The sequence below is a fragment of the Schistocerca piceifrons genome, chromosome 7 (assembly GCF_021461385.2).
Source record: "Schistocerca piceifrons isolate TAMUIC-IGC-003096 chromosome 7, iqSchPice1.1, whole genome shotgun sequence".
NCBI lineage: Eukaryota > Metazoa > Arthropoda > Insecta > Orthoptera > Acrididae > Schistocerca > Schistocerca piceifrons.
Window position 1 is genome coordinate 275,720,602 of NC_060144.1, and position 24,597 is coordinate 275,745,198.

Sequence of the window (24,597 nt, forward strand, 5' to 3'; positions counted from 1 at the left end):
TAAAAAGCTGGAAATTGCCCTGACAACTGGCAGCTGCTGTGAATCAGGCATTGGAAGAGCATTCAAGAGTCATATACCTGTGACACTGATATCAGAGGTACCCCAAGTTCTGTCCTCTCCTCTGCAGAAAGTACAGGCTCTGCAATTAATAGTCCACTTGACTGTGAGTGGCATGTCTATGGTAGATTGGGAGCACGAAGGACTCAGGATGTTGTATCAGTCCTTCTAATCAACAAATTTGAGTTGCTGGCTTTCACCTGTTTTGAGGGAACCTGTTTTTTTTTTCTAGTGTGAAGAGGAGGCAAACACAAAAGTGTAGGGGTCTATTAATCTTCAGCATTTCAAACACATGGCAAATGGTGGTACCCCTTTGGGAAATGGAAGCAAGGGACTGGAAAGGACACTAGGTGCACTCAGTGTGTATGCCTGGAGCCTCATTCAACATGTTGAAGAGGCTATTCCAGCAGCCATTGAGGGAACAGGGTGCAACCAACTGAAGACTATGGTGTATGTTTGAACATATGATGCCTGTAATATGGGCTCCAAAGTCATACTTGAGTCATTTCAGTGACTGGCAGAGATGGTTGAAAAGATTTGTTACCAGTACATTCGAATAACACATGAGTGTTATGGAGAACCTTTTGGAACTCAAAAGGGAATCCCTGGAGAGAAGGTGATGTTCTTTTCAAGAAACATTACTGAGTAAATTTAGAGAACCGGCATTGAAAGCTGACTGCTGAATGCTTCTACTGTTGGCAACATAGCTTGCACATAAGGACCATGAAGAAAAGATACGAGAAATTGGAGCCCATATGGAGGCATATAGATAGTCATTTTTCGCTTGCTCTATTTCCAAGTGGAACAAGAATGGAAAAGACTAGTAGTGGTACAGGGTACCCTCCACCTTGCACCAAACAGTGGCTTGCAGTGTCTTGCAAAGTATCGATGCAGATGTAGACCAGCCTTTTGCATGGAGTTTCAATGAAGCTCACAATTTTAAGCATTATCCTGGGAACTCATTGTTGCCCTTTGGTTCTGAATGAAGTGGACAGACTTAACCCGAGGCTGTGAACATTCTGTGATAAGACAAGCTGCAACTTGCTGGACTTCCACAATAGGATAGAGCTCTGTATGGTCCCTTTAAATGTGCCAGGTGTGCACTACACATCAGAGGCTGCTACTTAGGTAGCTGACTATGGGAGGGGTGCACATAAAGTTTTTTTAGATTAGGTGACACTCCATCCAATCCAGATAACAATTGGAATTGGAAGCCCAGAAGTACCAGAGTAAGACTAACAGAAATGCCTCCCACAGTTCTGAGTACTAAAATCCTAACAGTTAACTCCCACAGCATTTGCAACAAAGAGCAAGAGTTTGCTCATGAAAAGCAGTGAAGCTCACATAATATTAGGTACAGAAAGCTGGTTGAAATCTGACATTGATAGTAGTGAGGTTTTTGGGGAACATTTAAGTATATATCAAAATGATAGAAATGGAATTGGTATATTCATCACAGTAGACAAGAAACTCAAATCCACCAAGATAGAAATTGAAGCAGCATATGATAATGTGTGGAGAAGACTCAATATCAAGCATGGACATAAAATGATAGTTCGAGCCTTTTATTGCCTACCAAACTCATCTCCTGATGCAACCAAAACTATAGAGAAAACCTCAGTTCACTTGTACGTAAGTTCTGCAATCATCAGTGGAGATTTTAATCATCCAACAGTTAACTGGGAAAATTACAATTTCCTTAGTGATTGACCTGATAAGACATACTGTGGAATGTTACTAAATGCCTTATCTGAAAACTACATAGGACAGATAGTTTGGAACTCCGCTCATGATGCAAATATATTGGATTTAATGGCAACAAATAGACCTGACATTTTTGAGGATGTCCACATCAAAACTGGTATCAGTGACCATGATGTGGTTGTGGCAACAATGATTACCAAAGTACAAAGGACAGCTAAAACAAGCATAAAGACATAAATGTTCATTAAATAGTTAAAAAATCAGTACCATCGTATCTCAATGCGAATCTTGAAACTTTCAGCAAAGGGCAGGTGCATGTAGAGGTACAATGGGGCAAGTTTAAAACAGTACTAGATCATGCACTGGACAGAAATGTCCCCAGTAGAATAGTTCATAATGGGAAACACACCATGGTATACCGTTACTGCAAAGAAACTTCTAAAGAAACAGAGACTACTGCATAATAGGTGTAAAACAAAACACGGGGCTATAGATAGAGGGATGCTGAATGGAACACATTTGGCTTTCAAAAGAGCAATGCATGAAGCCTTCATGGACTACCATAGCATAATATTGTCAAATGATCTTTTGCAAAACCTCAATAAGTTCTAGTGATATGTAAAGGCTGTCAGTGGCACCAGTCCCTAGAAAATGAGACAGGAACTAAAACTGAGCATAGCAAAGCAAAACCTGAAATGCTTAACTCCATTTTCAAATGTTCATTTGCAAAGGAAAACCCAGGAGAATTGCCCCAATTTAATCCTCATACCACTGAAAAGATGAAGGAAATAAGTATTAGTGTCAGTTGTGTTGAGAAACAGCTGAAATCATTAAAACTGAACAAAGCTCCAGTGCCTTTTATTTATACTGAATTTTCCACTGAGATAACCCCTCTTCTAATTGTAATCTGTCTAGATCCCTTAAACAAGTCTCCATGCCCAATTCTCGGAAAAAAGCACAGGTCACTCCCACCTACAAGAAAGGTAATTGAAGTGTTCCACAAAACTACTGTCCAATATCCTTGACATCAATTTGTTGTAGAATTTTAGTACATATTCTGAGCTCAAACATAATGAGATATCTTGGACGGAATGACCTCTTCATTGCCAGTCGGCATGGATTCTGAAAACATCTATCATGTGAAACCCAACTTGCACTTTTCTCACATGATATACTGAAAGCATTGGATCAAGGCAGTCAGGTAGATCCAGTATCTCTTGATTTCCAAAATTCATTTGACTCAGTACCAAACTATGCTTATTGTAAAATGTATGGTCATAGGGCGTATCAAGTGAAATTTGTAACTGGACTGAGGGCTTCTTAGTAGGGAGGATGCTGCATGTTATCTTGAATAGCTATCATCAGATGTAGAAGTAACTTCAGGTATACCCCAGGGAACCATTTAGGGACTCTTTCTGTTGTTGATGTAGATTAATGACCTTGCAGACAATGTTAATAGCAGCCTCAGACTGTTTGCAGCTGATGCAGTTATCTATGTTGAAGTACTGTCTGAAAGAAGCTGCATAAAATTAAATCAGATCTTGATAAGATTTCAAAGTGGTGCAAAGATTAGCAACTTGATTTAAAAGTCCAGAAATGTAAAACTGTGCACTTCACAGAATGGAAAAAACATAGTATCCTTCTACTATAATATCAATGAGTCACAACTGGAATCATACAAATACCTAGGTGTAATATTATGTAGGGATGTGAAATGGAATGATCATGTAGGCTCAGTCATGGGTAAAATAAATTTTGGTTTATTGGTAGAATACTGGGGAACTGCAATAAGTCTACAAAGAGATTGCTTACAAACCACTGGTGCAACTGGTTCTGGAATATTGCTCAAGAGTATGGGACCCATACCAAATAGGACTAACAGGGGATCTTGAACATATACAGAGAAGGGCATTATGAATGGTCACAGGTTTGTTTGATCCATGGGAGAGTGTCCTAAAGAAACTGAAGGAACTGAACTGGAAGACACTTGAAGATAGATGTAAACTATCACCAAGAAAGTCTGTTAGCAAAGTTTCAATAACTGGCTTTAAATGATGATTCTAGGAATGTACTATAATCCCCTGAGTATCACTCACATAAGGATCATGAGGATAAGATTAGAATAATTACTGCATGAACAAGGATATTCAAACAATCATTCTTCCCACACTTCATACATGAGTGGAACTGGTGGAAGCCATAGTAACTGGTGCAGTGGGATGTACCCTCTGCCTTCACAGTGATTTGCAGTGTATAGATTTAGAAGTAGATATTCCATGACAAGCAAATACCAGTTACATCAAAATTGGTAGTGTTAGCTTGAGAAAACAATACACAGTTTTAATACTCTACTTCTGAGACATGATCTTGGATGATATAGTAGAGATTCTACATGTCTCAACTGTGTGGCTTTCAGATGTTCTCGCTTGTGGCATGCCAAAAGATTGTAACAGGCAGAGCCTGTGATGTACCAAACACAATAAGGCAGCTGTGGCACTTAGATGTTCACAGCAGTGTTTGTGCATGAAGTAACATTCAGATAACTGTGTATGACTTGCCCCCCCCCCCCTTGTTTACACTATGAACTTGCTCTTGGACTCTCAAGTTTATGACTATTTGGCCCATACTTTGTTTATGATTTGGTTCTCAATTCTCTTCATGAATATTTCATTAACAGCTACTGCATACTGTCTCCTCCTCAAAACCAAACTAACAAAGCACTGCTTCTTCAGTGTTTATGAATAGGTACACAGCTCCACTGCAGTCACAGTGTCCTGAAATTTGTTGCTGTTCCATTTGAAATTTATGTTTCAAAGAAAACAGCTAGCAAAGTACTGGTGGAGCAGCAATTGCACCCATGTCATGAACATCGTATACAGGCAATGAGGCCAAATGATTTTGAATACTAAATTTAGTTCTGTCAATACATTATCCACCACAGTACTCCAGGAGTGAACTTCCAACAGTACAAATTTTTCACAGGCTTCTTTCAACTGTAACTAAACTACCACAAAAGCTATGTCTGGAGCAATGAAAATCTGTTCCCTACATTCATCTCAGTTCATCAGCACTGAATCTTTATCAAATCATGGGCTGTAGTTTTATAAGATCATCTAATAGGACATTATTTGCTGTGATCCTAATGTTATAGTAAACAGTACCTAGTGTTCATTCAATATTTTCTGTGGCAGCTGTTGAGACTATTCCTCTTACTTTTGTGAGATCTGATCTCATGTTGCAGCACGTCATTTCAATATTATCGCCTGTGAGATCATAAATGGCAGATAACTTCATAATTGGTTCAAGTACATCACCAAATATAATTAGTTTTTAAGAATAAATGTAATTGTGTAGATAAAAAAATCCACTCACCAAGTGGCAGCATAACACATGTTGAAAGCATAAAAATTTGTAAGTTTTTGGAGCCTGTGGCTTCTTCTTCTGACAGAAAAGTTGAAGGGAAGGTAGAGGGGTCCCTTCCCCTTCAGCCCTTCTACCAGAAGAAGGAGCCAGTGTCTCTGAAAGCTTGCAAATTTAAATAACTTTACATGTGAGTTCTCCAGCTGCTACTTGGTGAGTGGATTTTTTATCTATCCAATTACATTACATTTTCATAACTGGTTGGAAAATGGAGGCTATATCATGGATGGATCTCACTCCTGTGGATTTATTTCAACTGGGTTACAACAAAGTCAGTGGTATGTGAAACCCAAATAGAAACTGAAGGTAAATGAGTGGTTGAGTCCTAGCTCTGTCTCTCAGTATACGATAAACAACAGGGATATTTTGACAGAGAGTAGAAAAAATTTATGAGCTATTGTAATACGTGCATTGGGACTGAAAAGGTACTAGAGGCTTAAGTTGATACTGCCAGATGTAAGTTGTTTTTATTTATAAAATGCTAAATATTCATTTCTGATCATTTGTTCTTGATTCCAAAGTATACAATCTAAGTTTATATGTGATCAGTGTTGTTTGTCTCTAGACATGTCCCTCCCATGGGTTATAATCTATGACCTTAACAAGAGTAATGTTGTTGTTGTTGTTGTGATCTTCAGTCCTGAGACTGGTTTGATGCAGCACTCCATGCTACTCTATCCTGCGCAAGCTTCTTCATCTCCCAGTACTTACTGCAACACACGTCCTTCTGGATCTGCTAAGTGTATTCATCTCTTGGTCTCCCTCTATGATTTTTACCCTCCACACTGCCCTCCAATGCTAAATTTGTGATCCCTTGATGCCTCAGAACATGTCCTACTAACCGATCCCTTCTTCTTGTCAAGTTGTGCCACAAACTCCACTTCTCCCCAATTCTCTTCAATACCTCCTCACTAGTTATGTGATCCACCCATCTAATCTTCAGCATTCTTCTGTAGCACCACATTTCAAAAGCTTCAATTCTCTTCTTATCCAAACTATTTATCGTCCATGTTTCACTTCCATACATGGCTACACTCCATACAAATACTTTCAGAAATGACTTCCTGACACTTAAACCTATACTCGATGTTAACAAATTTCTTTTCTTCAGAAATGCTTTTCTAGCCATTGCCAGTCTACATTTTATATTCTCTCTACTTCGACCATCATCAGTTATTTTGCTCCCCAAATAGCAAAACTCATTTACTACTTTAAGTGTCTCATTTCCTAATCTAACTCCCTCAGCATCACCCGACTTAATTCGACTCCATTCCATTCTCCTCGTTTTGCTTTTGTTGATGTTCATCTTAATCCTCCTTTCAAGACACTGTCCATTCCATTCAACTGCTCTTCCAAATCCTTTGCTGTCTCTGACAGAATTACAATGTCATCGGTGAACCTCAAAGTTTTTATTTCTTGTCCATGGATTTTAATTCCTACTCTAAATTTTTATTTTGTTTCCTATACTGCTTGCTCAATATACAGATTGAATAACATCGGGGAGAGGCTACAACCCTGTCTCACTCCCTTCCCAACCGCTGCTTCCTTTTCATGTCCCTCGACTCTTATAACTGCCATCTGGTTTCTGTACAAATTGCAAATAGCCTTTCGCTCCCTGTATTTTACCCCTGCCACCTTCAGAATTTGAAAGAGAGTATTCCAGTCAACATTGACAAAATCTTTCTCTAAGTCTACAAATGCTAGAAACATAGGTTTGCCTTTCCTTAATCTCTCTTCTAAGATAAGTCGTAAGGTCAGTATTGCCTCACGTGTTCCAGTATTTCTACGGAATCCAAACTTATCTTCCCCAAGGTTGGCTTCTACTAGTTTTTCCATTCATCCGTACACAATTCTCGTTAGTATTTTGCAGCTGTGGCTTATTAAACTGATAGTTCGGTAATTTTCACATCTGTCAACACCTGCTTTCTTTGGGATTGGAATTATTATATTCTTCTTGAAGTCTGAGGGTATTTCGCCTGTCTCATACATCTTGCTCACCAGATGGTAGAGTTTTGTCAGGACTGGCTCTCCCAAGGCTGTCAGTAGTTCTAATGGAACGTTGTCAACTCCTAGGGCCTTGTTTTGACTCAGGTCTTTCACTGCTCTGTCAAACTCTTCACGCAGTATTGTATCTCCTATTTCATCTTCATCTACATTCTCTTCCATTTCCATAATATTGTCCTCAAGTACATTGCCCTTGTAAAGACCCTCTATATACTCCTTTCACCTTTCTGCTTTCCCCTCTTTGCTTAGAACCGGGTTTCCATCTGAGCTCTTGATATTCATACAAGTGGTTCTCTTTTCTCCAAAGGTCTCTTTAATTTTTCTATAGGCAGTATCTATCTTACCCCTAGTGAGATAAGCCTCTACATCCTTACATTTGTCCTCTAGCTATCCCTGCTTAGCCATTTTGCACTTCCTGTCGATCTCATTTTTGAGACGTTTGTATTCCTTTTTCCCTGCTGCATTTACTGCATTTTTATATTTTCTCCTTTCATCAATTAAATTCAGTAATTCTTCTGTTACCCAACAATTTCTACTACCCCTCGTCTTTTTACCTACTTGATCCTCTGCTGCCTTAACTACTTCAGCCCTCAGGGCTACCCATTCTTTTTCTACTGTATTTCTTTCCCCCATTTGTGACAAATGTTCCCGTATGCTCTCCCTGAAATTCTGTGCAACCTCTGGTTTAATCAGTTTGTCCAGATCCCATCTCCTTAAATTCCCACCTTTTTGCAGTTTTTTCAGTTTTAATCTACAGCTCATGACCAATAGATCGTGGTCACAGTCCACATCTGCCCCTGGAAATGTCTTACAATTTAATACCTGGTTCCTAAATGTCTGTCTTACCGTTATGTAATCTATCTTATACCTTCTAGTATTTCCAGGATTCCTCCATGTGTACAACCTGCTTTTATGATTCTTGAACCAAGTGTTAGCTATGATTAAGTTACGCTTTGCGCAAAATTCTACCAGACGGCTTCCTCTTTCATTTCTTAGCCCCAATCCATATTCACCTGCTATGTTTCCTTCTCTCCGTTTTCCTACTCTCGAATTCCAGTCACCCATGACTATTAAATTTTCGTCTCCCTTCACTATCTGAATAATTTCTTTTATCTCATCATACATTTCATCAGTTTCTTCATCATCTGCAGAGCTAGTTGGCATATAAACATGTACTATTGTAATAGGTGTGGGATTCGTGTCTATCTTGGCCACAATAATGCATTCACTATGCTGTTTGCAGTAGCTTACCCGCACTCCTGTTTTTTTATTCATTATTAATCCTACTCCTGCATTACCCCTATTTGATTTTGTATTTATAACCCTGTATTCACCTGACCAAAAGTCTTGTTCCTCCTGCCACTGAACTTCACTAATTCCCACTATATCTAACTTTAACCTATCCCTTTCCCTTTTTAAGATTTCTAACCTACCTGCCCGATTAAGGGATCTGACATTCCATGCTCTGATCCGCAGAATGCCAGTTTTCTTTCTCCTGATAATGACGTCCTCTTGAGTTGTCCCCTCCCAGAGATCCGAATGGGGGACTATTTTACCTCCGGAATATTTTACCCAAGAGGATGCCATCATCATTTAACCATACAGTAAAGCTGCATGCCCTCGGGAAAAATTATGGCTGTAGTTTCCGCTTGCTTTCAGCCGTTCGCAGTACCAGCACAGGGTTACAAGGCCAGATCAGTCAATCACCCAGACTGTTGCCCCTGCAACTACTGAAAAGGCTGCTGCCCCTCTTCAGGAACCACACGTTTGTCTGGCCTCTCAGCAGATACCCCTCCATTGTGGTTGCACCTATGGTACGGCCATTTGTATTCCTGAGGCACGCAAGGTCCATGGTTCATGGGAGGGGGGGAACAAGAGTAATAGCCATGTTATTTGTTATCTGAATACTGCAATACAAGTAAACTTATAAATTTTTATGACTATCCTAGATAATAAAGGAACTTTTTTGTGTTTAACTATAATAAGCACTTTACTTTTTCTAGTTTATTTTGTTTTCCATAGATACGATTTCTCTAATGACTAATGGTTTTGTACTTGACTTATTACTGTAATTTTTTATCAGATTGTAGTTGAAGTCACATGTAGACGTTAACAAACTTTTATCTAGAAATGTATTGAATAATGTAATGATATCTTATCCTTTTAATTCAACAGTTTATGTTGAGTTAATCTTTTTTTCAGTTGAAGAGAAGGGCAAAATAAGAAAATATTTTAAACTGGATGCTACATCACTGAGTTTAGTGGTTTGTAAGCTGCATAATGATCGTGCAGGACAAGGAGAGAGCAGTAATTGGAAGTAGAAAGTTTTGCATTTAGATAAGATATAGAACAAGAGGTTTTATACTAAAGCCTGCATGATACATAAGTTATGTACTTAGGGCTTCGAATACACTACCCCATTATATAATCAAAGTGTTTAATAAGTATGTGTAAAACAATATTCTGCAGTAGAACTAACCAGAATAGCTCCTTGGAAACCCAGGATGCCTCTTTTGAAGCAGATGGTTTAGGCCATGGTCAGTCATCTTGAGGCAAGAGTTTTCATCTTCAGATTCAAAAAGTAGATGTTCCGGCTTCAGATCACCATGAACCACACCAGAACCATGCAGGTACTGTCAATACAATGCAATATAACGTAAGGGATCTGAAAGCAAGAAACCAATAGTAATCCTGTCTTATATGCAAATTATGAAAAGAAAGTAAAAAATTCAGAATGTGTGTATAGATTATTCAAAGGTTTATGCTTTACAACATTCTTGAAAATTATTAGGATGTATTATGAAATGCATTACAACAATAATGGTATTAAAATGATTTTATAACATATTTCTTAAAATATGTGTCTGTAGCTTGTAGCTGTACTAACACTGGGGTAGAAATAGAATGTAATGTTTCATCAGGAATATTAAAATTTAGAGCCATTTGTAAACTTTTGTGGATATGTTAATGAATCTGAAGAGTAAACAAATTCCATTCCTAGGTAACGTTTATATATGTGTTTAAAGGTAGATTATGAAGTTTTTTATTAAATTACTTGTGTGAGAATAGAAAAGAGTTATGATGCTGTGGACGTGATACATTAAAATAAATGGCATTTCTGAGCAGCAAAATTGGCTTGCATCATACCTCTGTAGCCTCTGAAGTATCTCTGTATATTCTTAAAATTTCTTATTGTTTAACTTTGTTCCTGCTGCTATCTCCTCCCTATGTGAAGCTTAATACGTTATTTACACAAATGTTGTTCACATGAAAACAATAACTTTCTGTTTTGATGGTACCGTACTGTCTATGAACCAATGAACAATCTCCATCCATTTTCATGCCAAATTAAATATTATCAGTGAAAACAGATTTCCTTTTGTGGTTGTAAGTACATCAGCAGCAGATACACAGACTATATTGAAGTATGCACAGATTTAAAAGGAATACCTTCGCTGAATTTTATTTGGTGACTCAGACTACTTGTCAGAATGATGTGTTAGTATGTAACATGTCATCAGTTTGTCAGATAATTTTCTTAGTTTACCTTCAGATGTAGTTTATATTTAATACAATACATTTTCATGTAGGCTGTGCCATACATGTCTGTGACATTCAATAATATCATCAAGGCTCTATGAATGTTTTTGATTTGTCACATATGTTAAGTTAGACAGTTTAAATGTAATCTTCAGACAACTGTGGATATATTTCAAAACTAAATTATTTATACACAATTTCACTGAGGAATTTTAAAAATCTCATGCTTGAGATGAAAAGTTATTAACTTTTAAGCTGCCAGCCTCCTCCATAACTGAGGTCACTAACATATGCTTGTGCTGTGGTGCTCAACTGAAAAGGTATCTTTCTTGAATCCTGATGGTGGAAGAAAGTTTCATCACCAACATTTAGTTGGCATGAGGAGGAGAGGTGGTGGTATGAAGTTTTTTGCCACCAGATATGCAAGTGAGAGAATGGAAAATTATGCTGGCACACAGACTACTCCTGTTACATACCACCAAGAGGCTGCATAGCTTGTCTCCATCTAGAAGACTGATCACCTCAAAGGTGTCAATTGCCCTCATGCCATGAGACATTGTAGAGAGGTTCAGATTTAGTCCTGGACATCAGCACTGATTTTCAGGACTAAATAATGCATAATGGACCACTAAATGTCACGAGAGTGGTTCCCCCAGTAGAAAATGAACCAGGAAATATGTTTGTTTCGCCATCTTCAGCAGCAGCTGTTAAAATCAGTTACTACTGGTTATCTGTCTTGAGCTGACAGAAATTTAATTAAAGAGAACTACACCAGACACATTTTCCGTGGTTATTCTGCAAAATGGATACATACATTTGTACATTTTTGGTTGTTTTAGGTTAAAAACAGTGTCTTGTTTGTTCAGTTGGTGTGCAAGTTACTCATAGTGCTTCCTTACATGTTCTACTTCCTTCCTCATTGCTAGCAGTGGTTGATGTCAAAAGACTTTGATTTACAGATGTGCTTGGCAGTTGTTCCCATTCTGCAGTATTTCTTGTGCTGCATTATTTACACTTCACTTTAGTATACCATTTCTCACTGCACAGTAACAGTGTTTATGTCTGTTTGTTTGTTTTCATTCAAGTTGTAAGTATTGCCAACCCACCCCTTTAACCTACTTTCTTTTTTGGTGGGAGAGGGGGTGAGGCTCGATGGTGATTGTAGGACAGAATCTGGAAGGAGATGGTAGTGGTAAATGGAGACTGTGGTTATATGTGTCTATTTAATGTTATATTAAGATGGATCAATCAGTTTAAAGAGTTTGTGAATTGCCAAGTTTATATTATGTTTTATGAGTTGTTTCTTTTCTGTTGTGGTTTTTTGAATGTGGTAGTTTTTGTTGTTATTTGTCCTAACAATTTCCATGTCTATGGCTCTGGTGGTAATGAGACATGAAAGTGGAAACCATTAGGATAAATAACAACAAAAAGCACCTCCTCACCTTACAAGAAAACTACCACATTCAGAAAACCACAAAAGAAGAGAAACAACTCGCAACTGATCAGACCAACCTGGCAAACCACACACTCCTTAAACTGACTGATCACTTAATAGAACGTTAAATATGCACATACAGCCACAAGCTCCATTTACCACTACCATCTCCTTCCAGATTCTGTCATACGGTCACTATCCAGTCCCCCAACAACAAACAAAAAATCTCCCCCTCATCTCCTCCCACATCTCTACATAACGTACCATAACTTACAAGATAATTTCACTAATTTACACTAAGTCTCTCTCTCTCTCTCTCTCTCTCTCTCTCTCTCTCTCTCTCTCTCTCTCTCTCTCTCTCTCACACACACACACACACACACACACACACACACACACACACACACAAACACACAAACACACACACACTCTCTCTCTCTCTCTCTCTCTCTCTCTCTCTCTCTCTCTCTCTCTCTCTCAAACACACAGACACAAAGTAGTTTCACAGGTTGGCAACAATCACAGTGTGAATGAAAAGAAACAAACAGAAATGAACACTGTTACTGTGCAGAGTAAGAAACAGTTTACAAAAGTTAAGTGTAAACAATTCAGCACAAGAAATACTGTAGAATGGAAAAGACTTCCAAGTGCATATGTGAATCGAAGTCTTTCAATGTCAACCGCTGCTAGCAAGGAAGGATTAAGTAGGATATTTAAGGTAACATTGAAAGTAACTTGCACACCAGCTTTATAAAAAATAAATAAATAAAAAGTTTTTAAACTAAAATAACAAAGAATGTACAAACTTATACATCCAATTTGCACAGTAACCACGGAAGATGCTTTATAAATAAAAGCAAAATGCGTTTGGTGCAATTATCTTTAATTAAATTGCAGTCAGCTCATGATGGATAACCAATAGGAAAGTAATCAGGGAATATTGTGTTGACAGTAGAGAATCAATAACAGCAGAATATATCAGTAAAGAGTTCTCAGTGACTTTGAATGTGTACTAGTCATCTGATGTTACCCGAGTAACAACGTCAACAGGGACATTTCAACCCTGCTAAAGATGACCAAGTTGACTGTTGGTGATGAGACTGTGAAGCAAAGATACAAAGGAGCAACTACAACTAAACCAAGACCAGGGAGACCTCATACACTGATCGACTGGGACCATATAGGGGAACCTGGCCTAAAATAAGACACCCAAAGCAAAACTGACTCTGTACTCCAAATTTATTTATATTTGTTTGTACAAAGTTGCAAACATGAATATAACTAACAAACACATGTTTTTGTACACAATATATTTAAAAAAAGAAAATATGTATTGCACAAAATCAGCATTGCAAAATTACTTCAGTGTTTCATTTTACCCTAGTTACTGGGGGTAAAAAGAAACATGTGTAGGTCATTTTACCCTAGTAAAAATATCATGTCATAAAGTATTCAGTCTTTGCATATGTCACATACAAATCTCTTAGCTGTCCTAGGAAGACCTGCACATGGCACATTTTACACACTGCAGCCAAGTCTTCCTAGGCTTAGAACGACTAAAAAGGTCATTGCAGTAAATACAAGGAGCATCGTCCTCGTCAGCATCTCCGCCCAAAATATCTCCTTTGTCTTCACTTTCATCCCTGAATATCAGCTGTCTTTTTGCACATCTTCCCGCTTTTCTCTCTTCTAATGCTCGCTTTCAAAAATGGCTCTGAGCACTATGGGACTTAACATCTGAGGTCATCAGTCCCCTAGAACTTAGAACTACTTAAACCTAACTAACCTAAGGACATCACACACATCCATGCCCGAGGCAGGATTCGAACCTGCAACCGTAGCGGTCGCACGGTTCCAGACTGTAGCACCTAGAACCGCTCGGCCACACTGGCTGGCATGCTCGCTTTCCCGCAAACTTTGCTTGTAAATTTAATAGATATGGACTACTGGTAAAATTTGGGAAACATCCCGTTTTCTTTTGCTTCGAACATAAGATCCAGAAGCTTATGGGACTGGTAATATATCCTGTGGTGAAACTCGGATATGTTGGGTCTTGGAACAGTATGTTTCCCTTAGATCTGGTAGAGGGGTATCTGGACTATTCACACTATTTTCATTAGAACCATATGGAAGTGTAACGTCTGCTTTTGAAGTCGAGTCATTCTGGATACGTTGTTCTTCTCAATGTGTTGGCTCAACTATATTCTCCACTGTAACTCCTCCATTGCCAATCTCTTCGCGCTTTTCATCAATGTTTGTTACTAAAGAAGGCAAAAATTCGTGCGCCGGAAATATTTGTGGGCTGAACGGCCAAATTCCGGTTTTCATGAAACCACTAAAGGCATTACTAATGGTAGCAGCATTCCCATACGCCTCACAAAATATTTCAGCTACCTGAAATTGAGTTATGACTCTTCCTGGATCATTTTTTAACCACACTGTGGCGGACAGATCATAGTAAGTCTTCAGAGGACCATAGAAACATTCTTCTAGAGGTTGCAGCTTGTGTGTGCAATGAGGAGGAAAAGAAATCATAATTACGCCGTTTTCTCTCGCGCAAGTGATTACTTCTAAGCCTTTATGCGTACTATGTCCATCTAATAGTAATAAAACTTTGTTAACTTTGCTTCCATTTGCATACTTTTGAAAACGTTTAAGCCAAATGAGAAATGAATCTCCTGTCATCCAGCCAGACCCACTAGGCAGCCCTAGTGATCCTGTAAGTGCGCCATCTAAAAGCTCGTGATTCCATCTTTTCCTTGGAAAAAGTAGAGTTGGCGAGATAAAGTTTCCTGATGAACTCATGCAGCATACAACAGTAACATGCTGTCCTCTCTCTGCACTGGTGATTGTCCCAACTTGTTTTTTACCTGTTGCTGCAAACACTTTTTGAGGTTTCTGCACTGTTGAAAGTGTTGATTCGTCAACATTCCATTCCCTAGCGGGCTCAATATTATTTTTCTGTGATGTTTGTTCAAGAATGTTAAAAAACTTTTCTAATTGCGGTTTGTTAAAAGACTGGGCTCTAGCTGCTGAAGTGGGCTCTCGTTTTCTGAGAGCAATGTCTGGATTTCTCTTTCGAAATCCCCTAAGCCAATCCCAGCCTGCCATTTCATCTTTTTTGCTGAATCTGTGAGATATTCTATTTTGCTCTGCTAACTGAAAAGCTAATTTTCGTATAGCGTTACACGTAAGACCAAACATTCGGGATTCTAAATCTTTTATGTGATCGACCAGCAATGTTTCAAGTCTCTTAGAAAATGTAGGGATGAATCGTCCCAAGCCTTTGTCTGCTCCAGTGATACGTTTGTTTTTTTCCATAACTCTTCGACGTAACATAGCTTTTGGAACACCAAATGTCTTTGAAGCGCCGGCCTGTGTGGCCAAGCGGTTCTAGGCGCTTCAGTCTGGCGCTTCAGCAGGTTCGAATCCTGCCTCGGGCATGAATGTGTGTGTTGTCCTTAGGTTGGTTAGGTTTAAGTAGTTCTAAGTTCTAGGAGACTGATGACCTCAGATGTTAAGTCCCACAGTGCTCAGAGTCTTTTTTTTTTTTTTTTTTTTTGTCTTTGAAGCTTTTAGCCATTTCATATCTTTTCTTTCAATAGCTTGAATAGCTTGTTTCATTGAGTCTTCGCTCCATGACTGACTATCTGTCTCTTTCTTGTAGGTCCCAACCATTTGTGCTGAAAAGAAGCTGAGTGTTACGCACCTATTATTTTATGATCCTACATAGACAGCATACTTTAAGTTAGGCATATGATATTATTATATTGCATCAATTACTATCAACCAGCAGTTATAGCCTCAGCCTACAAATATTTCTGTATATAAAACATTTACGATATATAATTTCATTATCTTATTAATACTGTTTTGTTGTTTTTAGTATTATAATTAATTTTAATATGTAAACACAACAATAAAGATTCAAAATATACGATTTATTTTCCAGGGTAAAACGGCACATTATATAAGGGTAAAATGACCCACTGTTTCATTATACCCAAGTAACTGGTGTATCATTTTACCCTGGACAGCCATTTTGTACTCGGAACAACAGGCTCATGACCAGCTTATGTCTATCAACAAAACTTTGTAGTCAACAAACAAAGAAAAGAATATGGTTCCATGACCTTAACTTACATTTTTGATAACAATATAATAAAGTACGTATTTAGAGCATTATGTGACTTACCGATATTAGATCAGCACCTGTTGATTACAACTTTGAGCTCTAGCGCGGAAAATAAACACAAGAGGCATACACTACTAACACAGTACCACTACTATCAACTTATGAATTGCGCACTACACTAGATTTACAGCTGAGTATCATGATATTCGAGAAACAAGTGGTGTCTCATTTTATCCTAGTATTTCATTTTACGCCAGGTTCCCCTAGTCCTGAGAAGGGTAACAGTAAAAAATTGTATGAAATTGGGGGAAGGAATTACTAGTCATTTCCAAAGTGCTGCCTTCAGCGAACACAATGACTGCGTATAAGAAGCTAAAAATGTTGGGATACAATAGTCAAACAGATCCTCATCAGTCAAACATTTTTGCAACCAGTGCTAAACTATACTCAGTGCAGTGTAAAGAGTAATGCCACTGGACAGTGGGTGACTGGAAATGGATGATTTGGAGTGATAAATCGCGCTTATATCTTGTGGCAATCTGGTGGAAGAGTTGGGGATTGGGGAACACCTGGAGAACATTACCTACCATCATACATAGTGCCAACAATGAAGTATGGGGGATATGGTGTATTGCATAGGAGTTTTATACATTTTTAGGATATAGTGCTTAAAAAAATGCTAAATGCAGGTGGATATGGACATAATTTCCAGCACTATGTACTGCATGCAATAGATTAACAGTTTAGAAACTATGATTGTTTGTTCCAGCATGATAATGCACTCTGTCATAAAGCAGCGTCTGTGAGCCAATGGTTTGTGGACAGTAACATTTCTGAAATGGACTGGCCCGCCCAGAGCCCCGAACTGTAGACTCATCACTGGGATGAGTAAAAAAATCGACATCGCTTCAGGCCCCAATATCCAACATCATTACCTTCTTTGGTTTCGGCTCTTCAGGAGAAATGGGCTTCCTCAAGAAAATCAGCTCGTTTGGCCTCCTGATCTGGGACTGATGAACACAACAAGACCTCTGTAACTAAGCTGTTGGAATCCTTCACTGAGCTCTTGGTGGTACAATGGTTGTGCAATGAACATTGTGTGGCACAGACTAGGCAAGGTGGCCGCCGAGTGCCGAGTGAGATCACAGGTGTTTTCTTCATCCACTAAAAGAATTTATTTAATAGGAAGTAATGTCAAATTTAAATTTTCTTTGTATCGTCTACTTGCTGTAGTGTCCGTTCTTGTCACACAACTGAATATTAGCGTCCCAGCACAGCTTCTTGAAAAAACTTCGTGTTATCTGAAGGCCTGATAATCGCAACATAACCCAAAATTTTGCGTGACATAAACACAAAAAAATCTATTCAGGTTTTCTTGATAGTGCAAAATTCGTTACAAAAGACAGCTACTAGTTTCATCAGTGTCTATTGTCGCAATGAAAGTGTAATTAAACGTTTCCAAATCGTATTTAATGAACACATTTCGTATGTTTACTAGTTAGATATACGCGATCTAGGCCTAAATTTTCCGAGCTATAAATGTTTAAAAACTTGACCAAACACGCTTGATAACGTAAATTCTCTAAAAGCAAAGTAATTACTAATTCTTTCTTCTGTCATTGTATCTCTAAATCAGTACAAAAACAACAACAACTGCATGTAAGACCTTTGTGTCGTTCTTTGTTTACTTACTAGTGTCCTTGACAAATTTAAAACATTCTTTAAATTTAATTATTCCTTCGAAACTGACCATGAGTGAGAAATGTGGGAGCGGTTACAGGGTAGTGAGTAGAAGGATTTTTTGTCAATCTTGAAGGAAATATTTTCACTGGGGGGGGGGGGGGGAGGCAATGGATAGACTGTTGGGAGAACAGAAGAGGTTCTCTCCTGGAACTGCATAGTATGCAGTAGGAACATTCTGATTGGGGAACAAGAAAGGAAAAATCTGTACCCTTCAGGCATAGTTGGAGGAAGCAAGGAAGGAACTGATAAGGATCAATGGAGTTAGGGGGAGGGGGGTGTTGGGAAATGGAAGCTGGTAGGAGGATAGGAAGAAAGAATGCAATCTGACAGTTTTATCATAAACCATTGCCAGAGTTACGTGGAGAAGAGCCTCAGATAGAAAAAGGAACAGGAAATGTGCAGTACGCTTCAACTGAGGCCAAGAAGCCTAGGAATGTACAAAGTGTTGAGAAGAAGAAAGTGCTGCTAGTAGTAGTAGCCATGGGCGAGGTGTAGGCCCTTAGTTACAGGAAAGTTTAGGGGCATTGTACCAGGCCACCAATATCTTCCAAGCCAAATGCAGGGCTAAGTCATGTGATAGAGGACTTAGGGTCTTTATGTAAGGACTTTACAAAAGAGGACCACGTAGTGATAGTGGGTGGGGTGGGAAACAGTTTGATAGGAATGGGGCATGTGGCATAGGTGATGACCTGGACAAGATAGCTTCCCTGACTCATGACACCAATGTACACTTTGTTGAGCTGTTCTGGCATCATGATCAACCACACCTTGTTGGAGCTGTGAGGTGAATCAATGTGGTGTTAGAGATGGCTCTCAGGGCAGCCAAGTTTGCTCATGTTTCTCTGGTGCCTGTCGGGACTATCAACAGATGGAGTTTCACTAGGCATGGCCTACACTTAAACAGGACTGGGAAGGGAAGATTGGTACAGCTGATTCATGAAAGTATAGGGGGTGGATCTTGGGCCACACATGGTCAAATATCTGTTGTAATGGGTAGGAAAAGTAAGTCTTTTTTATGATAAATCTAGACAACAGGTTCCCCTGCCTAAAGAATATCTCCATCAGTTTAAAAAATACTGAAACAATCACTCACAAGACAGATTTTAACACTCCAAATATCACACATACCTGATGTCACAAAGAAAAACAAACCACTGGAAAGAGTAACATGGGGAATTTCATAAACGAAACAATCCTCTATCAAAACATAAAATCAATAAAAAAATAAAGTACAACTATCAGGAGTTGAGCTCCAGTCTTTGAACTGCACAGTAGTTTGTGTTACAGGGCACTGGTATAGAGACACAGAAATCCAACATGTAGTATTATCATTGTATGAAAGGGCAAACTCTTACTGCAGAACTGCTTCAAGGGGTGCAGGATCATGCATTTACAACAGAAAAGGAACACAGTTCAAATCAGAGATGACCTCAGTACAGTAAGGGACAACAAACACTTTGAAATATCAGCTATTGAATTAACAGGGCTTGATATCACCAAGAAATTAATCATTCTGTGTGTGTGTATAGATCTCCCAGTGGTAGTGTGGACACTTTTTCAATAAATTAACAGAAGTTCTAGATAAAGTCTCAAGTACAAAGTTCAACATAATTCTGTGTGAGGACATCAGCATCAACACTAATATCATAAATGAATCCAGAAACACACTCATAAATATCCTTCAAAGTTTTGTCATGTTCCTATCTGTCAGTAGTGCAACAAGGGTTATGCAATTACTGCATCAGTAACTGACCATGTGGCCACAAATATGGACAGGGAATGTGATATAAAAGATCTCGGACTATCAGACCATCTCTGTCAAATAACAACAGTAAAATCAGGCATCGAATATTTCCCTAAACTACAAGCCTACAAACGACACCTATCAGAAATCAAAATAAAAGAGTTCTCCAAAGAACTAGCAAAACAGAAGCTGGGATGAAGTGTAAAAGGAAACCAATGTGAATATGAAATTCTCTAATTTCTCCACGTTGTTTAAATTGAACTTTGAAAAGGCATTTCAAAAAGCTTGACTGTTGCAGCCAGAGGATCACTTGGATGATGGTACGGCATGTTGTGGTCTTCAACAATGAAAAGCAGATCCTGCCTGCATGCAAGTAGGGTCATTTGTGCGTATGACGTAGACTTGCTGAACACTGTCTCATAGAGTGAATTTATTTGAGACGTACTTGCTCCACTCCAGGCCTTATGGTCTGGGGTATGATAAGCTACAACTGTCGTTCACCTTTGTATTTCTGAAGGTGATACTAGCAAACACTCGGTATGTGCAGAATGTTGTTAGAACTGTTCTTTTGCTATTCTTGGAACAGGAAGGTGATGTGTCAGGAAGGTGACGTGTTGTTCTAACAGGATAATGCTCGCTCCCACACTGATCGTGAAACTCAACATGCTCTGCAGGATGTGCAGTGACTTCCAAGGCCAGCGCAGTCTCTGGACTTGTCTCCAACCAAGCACCTGTGGGATATGATGGATGGAAAGTGACTCATGCAACTCGCCAACCAACAATTCTTACAGGCATAGTGTAACGCATCCCAGGACAATATTCGCGATCTGTTCAACCAACTGGATGCCAGAGTCGATGCCTGCTTTGACGCCTAAGGAGGCTACATTACATACGAATATGGGAGTTTCAGCACGGTTCGATACCTGGTACCTCATAATCTCTTGTGCTATTGACCTGTAAATGTAGTCATTTCATTTAGTCCATATGCACTGTTGCAACAATAAATTTTGAGTGAACTGAATGTTTCTAAAAGTGTGTGCTAACCTCTTTCTGACAGTGTATATAGAAAATTGTGTACATGTTGGTGCACAGACAATGACAGCTGATAAAAGGACAGCAACCTGCATGTCAAAGTGTAGCTGCACTACAGGCAGATTAGCCTCTTGCCAACTCTCAGCAAGATCTATGAGCGCCTTCTGCTAAAACCTATACAGGAACATATTACCAGAGTGCAACTTCTGCCTGATTTCCAATTTGGATTCCGGCAGAACCACTCTGCCCCATAACAGATCATGAGAGTGGTTGAAGCAGCCACGGAGGGCTTCTGCCACAGAGGCTACTGTGGGGTAGTGCTACTAGACATAGCCAAAGCCTTCGACTCAGTATGGCATAGAGGGCAACTCTACAAGTTATAGACACAAGGGTTCCCTGGGAGCACAGTTAAGCAGATCAAAAGCTATCTCACGAATATGACTTTCTCTGTCAAAGTAGAAACCGCCACCTCCACCAAAAGGCGTATTCGTGCTGGGGTGCCACAGGGATCGGTCCTGGGGCCCGTTTGGTACAGTCTGTGCACTGCAGACACACCAACGGCCCCCCTGGTGCACACAGCGCAGTACGCAGACGACAGCCTTCTACAAATGAAATGCGAACAAGGACCTGGTCATCCATAGGCTACGAAGGGTTTTAGATGACACAGAAACTAGGGCCTGTCGCTGGCGCATTACCATCAGTTCTGAAAAGACGCAGGCTATGCTGATCACCCGGAGGCTTGGAAGGCGTGGAGCTCCTCAACGTCCCCCCTCCCCCCCACCCACCCCACCTTCACCTAAACGGAACCTAACTCCCCTGGCGCAGAACCGCCAAATACCTTGGTGTAACCTTGGACTCTTGTCTTACGTGGAAACCCCACATAGACGAGGTCCACAGGAAGGTCTGTGCCAGAATGCCCATCCTATAACCAATCCTCAACTCAACCAGTTCCCTTCCCTGCTCTGTGGGTGTGAACGTATATCAGGCCCTGATACGGCCAGTAATGGAGTATGCATGCCCTGTCTGGGGATAGGCGGCGAAGCAGCACCTGGACAAACTCCAGAGGCTGCAGAACTGCGCCCACAGGAGGGCACTGCGCCTACTCGTCAGATTCCCTATTAACGATCTGCACGCCGCTGTTGAAATCCCACTCCTAAAAGAGCGCTTCCAGGATCTGGCAAGAGCCTTCTATGAAAGCCCTTCAAGGTCAGGAAACGTCCTCATCCACGCCCTAGGTCGGCATGACATGTCCCGGTACAAGCATTAACGCCCAATGACGATCTTCAATGACTAAATCGAAGAGAAAATCCCTAAATCAAATTCCTGATACTCTTCCCTCCCCCATAATATCAATCATCTCGCCAACCCTAGGCAAGTACCAGACACATACAGAACAATCATCACATCGCACAGACAACCAAAAATCACAGAAATAAACACACACACAAGTACAAAGTGGAGTAAAAGCCGCAATGCTACAAACTCCCCCAAACACTTCCCCAGAGAGGGGAAAGCATCAGATGAGAGTGAGTGAGCTGACGTAGTGATTCAGTGTGGGTAGTTTCGTTCAGTGCACGCTGCAGACGTGTTTAGTGTTCCGACTTTAGTGTCTAGTGGACTATTTTGTATGACCATATTTTATTCATTTACTTTAGTCTCTTAGTGTATTGTGAATTAAGTTTGCAATGGATAAATCTGTTATCAAAAAGGCGCGCCTGGAAGTTGATGATACTTCAAGTCAACCTCCAGCAATTATTGTGTCATCAATTGATTCGTCGTCTTCGGGCGAGAACCGTTCACAGACGAAACTTGGACAATCCGGTAAGGGAAGATCATTTCAGAAGTCTTGGTTGATCAAATATACTTGGCTAGAATATGAAGCATCTACCGAAAAAGGGTTTTGCAAATCTTGCAAAGAGGCAGATGCTAAACATCTATTACAATTTTCTTAAAAAAATGATGCTATTATTAGCTTCAATCAAGAAGCCTGAACATTTTTCTATTTTGGTTTACGAAATAAGTGAGTCTCGATTCACGAACAAATGTCATTTTGTATTCGTAATGTCGATGATTCCTTAATCATCAACAGAGACTTCATTTTTTGTATTGAATGTAAGGCATGATAGTTTTGAACACTTTTGGGAATTGTTTTTAAAGAAAAAACCTTCACAAGTTGATGATCCTTTGCTTTCTTCGGAATCGAAGTAAACCAAAGAAGTATGAAAACAACAGAGACAGCTCACCACGCACTTCAAAACCCCAAAGGAATACTACAAAGCTATTTACATTGAAGTTTGTGAAACGGTGCAATCTTACATTACTGAGCGGTTTGCTTCAACTGGACTCACACAGATCATGCTGTTGAACAAGAGTGCTTGCTTTTAGTAAACAGAAGGTGAAGGAAATTTGGAAAAATCAACTGAGTTTTTTCAAAAATGACCTAGACATGAGAGACGGCGCTTACACTTGAATATGTTAGCCGATATTACTAATAAAAAACAACTGGTCTTAAAAAAACCCATGCGTGACACAAAAGTCTGCAGTTGGAGAAATGTTATGTGTAGCAGTGAAGTGCATTAAGCTTTTCCAAGTAGTTCCAATCACGACTGCAACAGTATAACAGTCATTCAGCGCTCTTAGACGTCTGAAGTCGTATCTGCGATCAACACTGGGACGGAAGTGATTGAACAACTTGGCTGTTCTTCTTGCCCACCGGGATGTTTTGGATATCCGACCAGTCATCAACGACTCATATTCAGGAATCCAGTCAGACGGTCGACATTTGCACGTTTCTAAAGGCACTTTAGCCCTAATAATGGCATTTAGAGCAATACCAAAAATCTTAATAAAATAGAGAATTAGAAACGTGCATAATGATAAATATTCAGTTTCGAAATGTTAGTACTAGTTTCGAACTGTATTAGTATAGTACTGTATTAGCTATTTTCAAATACTTAAATATTTTTAGGGTGTAAGACCCAATTAAAACCGCTATTTACATACTTTTTGACTGAAAGAATTAGCATACTGTATTAACTTTATTAACTGTATTAAAGCATTAACTTTGAGATATTGTTTTTATTTAATGAAATCTGAGCCTTATGCAAAGTAAGCTTAAATTAGCTATTTCACTTGTTAATCGAAGTGCTATTACTGTGAACAGCAATATTTTATGTTTTATTCTTTTAATGATAGTTTAGGATTTATTTAAATATAATTTCAGTCTTTTCAGAGCTATATATTCCCTGCTCTGTAATAATCTATAAGCATGATTATTACTGTACATTAAATTAGCTTTTTACGAAAATGCCATGCAGGTTTTTGTTTTCTTTTTTCAGAGTCAAAAATGTGTCAAGCTTGTCGAGTTTCCGGAGTGTCGAATTATCGAGAGTCCAGTTTTCGGGGTTCTAATGTTGATCATATGACTCTAAAATGCTTAAAAAACTTTAAAACTCACTATTTTTCATCTAAAATTTAGAAAATTTCCCAGGGAAAAACCCCAGTTTGCCCCCCCCCCCCCCCCCCCAATATTTTTTACAAGTCGGCACCCCTGCTATCATACTATGGCGAGACGCCAAAGGAATTTAAAACAAATGTGGAGCAACAATGGTTTCCAGCACATGGAAGACGAATGTATATACGTCTCCAAGAGATACACCTTAAAGTTTCTGACGCCCCTGTGCTATATGGTTACAAAAAGGATTACCTCAGTAAGAGACAGAAGTGGCTATTTTTGAAACAATGCATACCACTCCTCACCTCTCCTCCTCATCACTAGCCTAT

The 24,597-nt window shown here is 39.3% G+C and overlaps 1 protein-coding gene across 1 annotated transcript in view; it reads right to left on the bottom strand.

The window, feature by feature from the left end:
* The window catches only part of LOC124805174 (calcium/calmodulin-dependent protein kinase type IV-like), a 588,498-nt gene that overhangs the window by 45,158 nt on the left and 518,743 nt on the right, over nt 1-24,597 (bottom strand). The window contains exon 6 of the mRNA XM_047265660.1: nt 9,665-9,818. Within this exon, the coding sequence (XP_047121616.1) occupies nt 9,665-9,818 (154 nt within the window). The remainder of the gene's footprint in view (nt 1-9,664; nt 9,819-24,597) is intronic.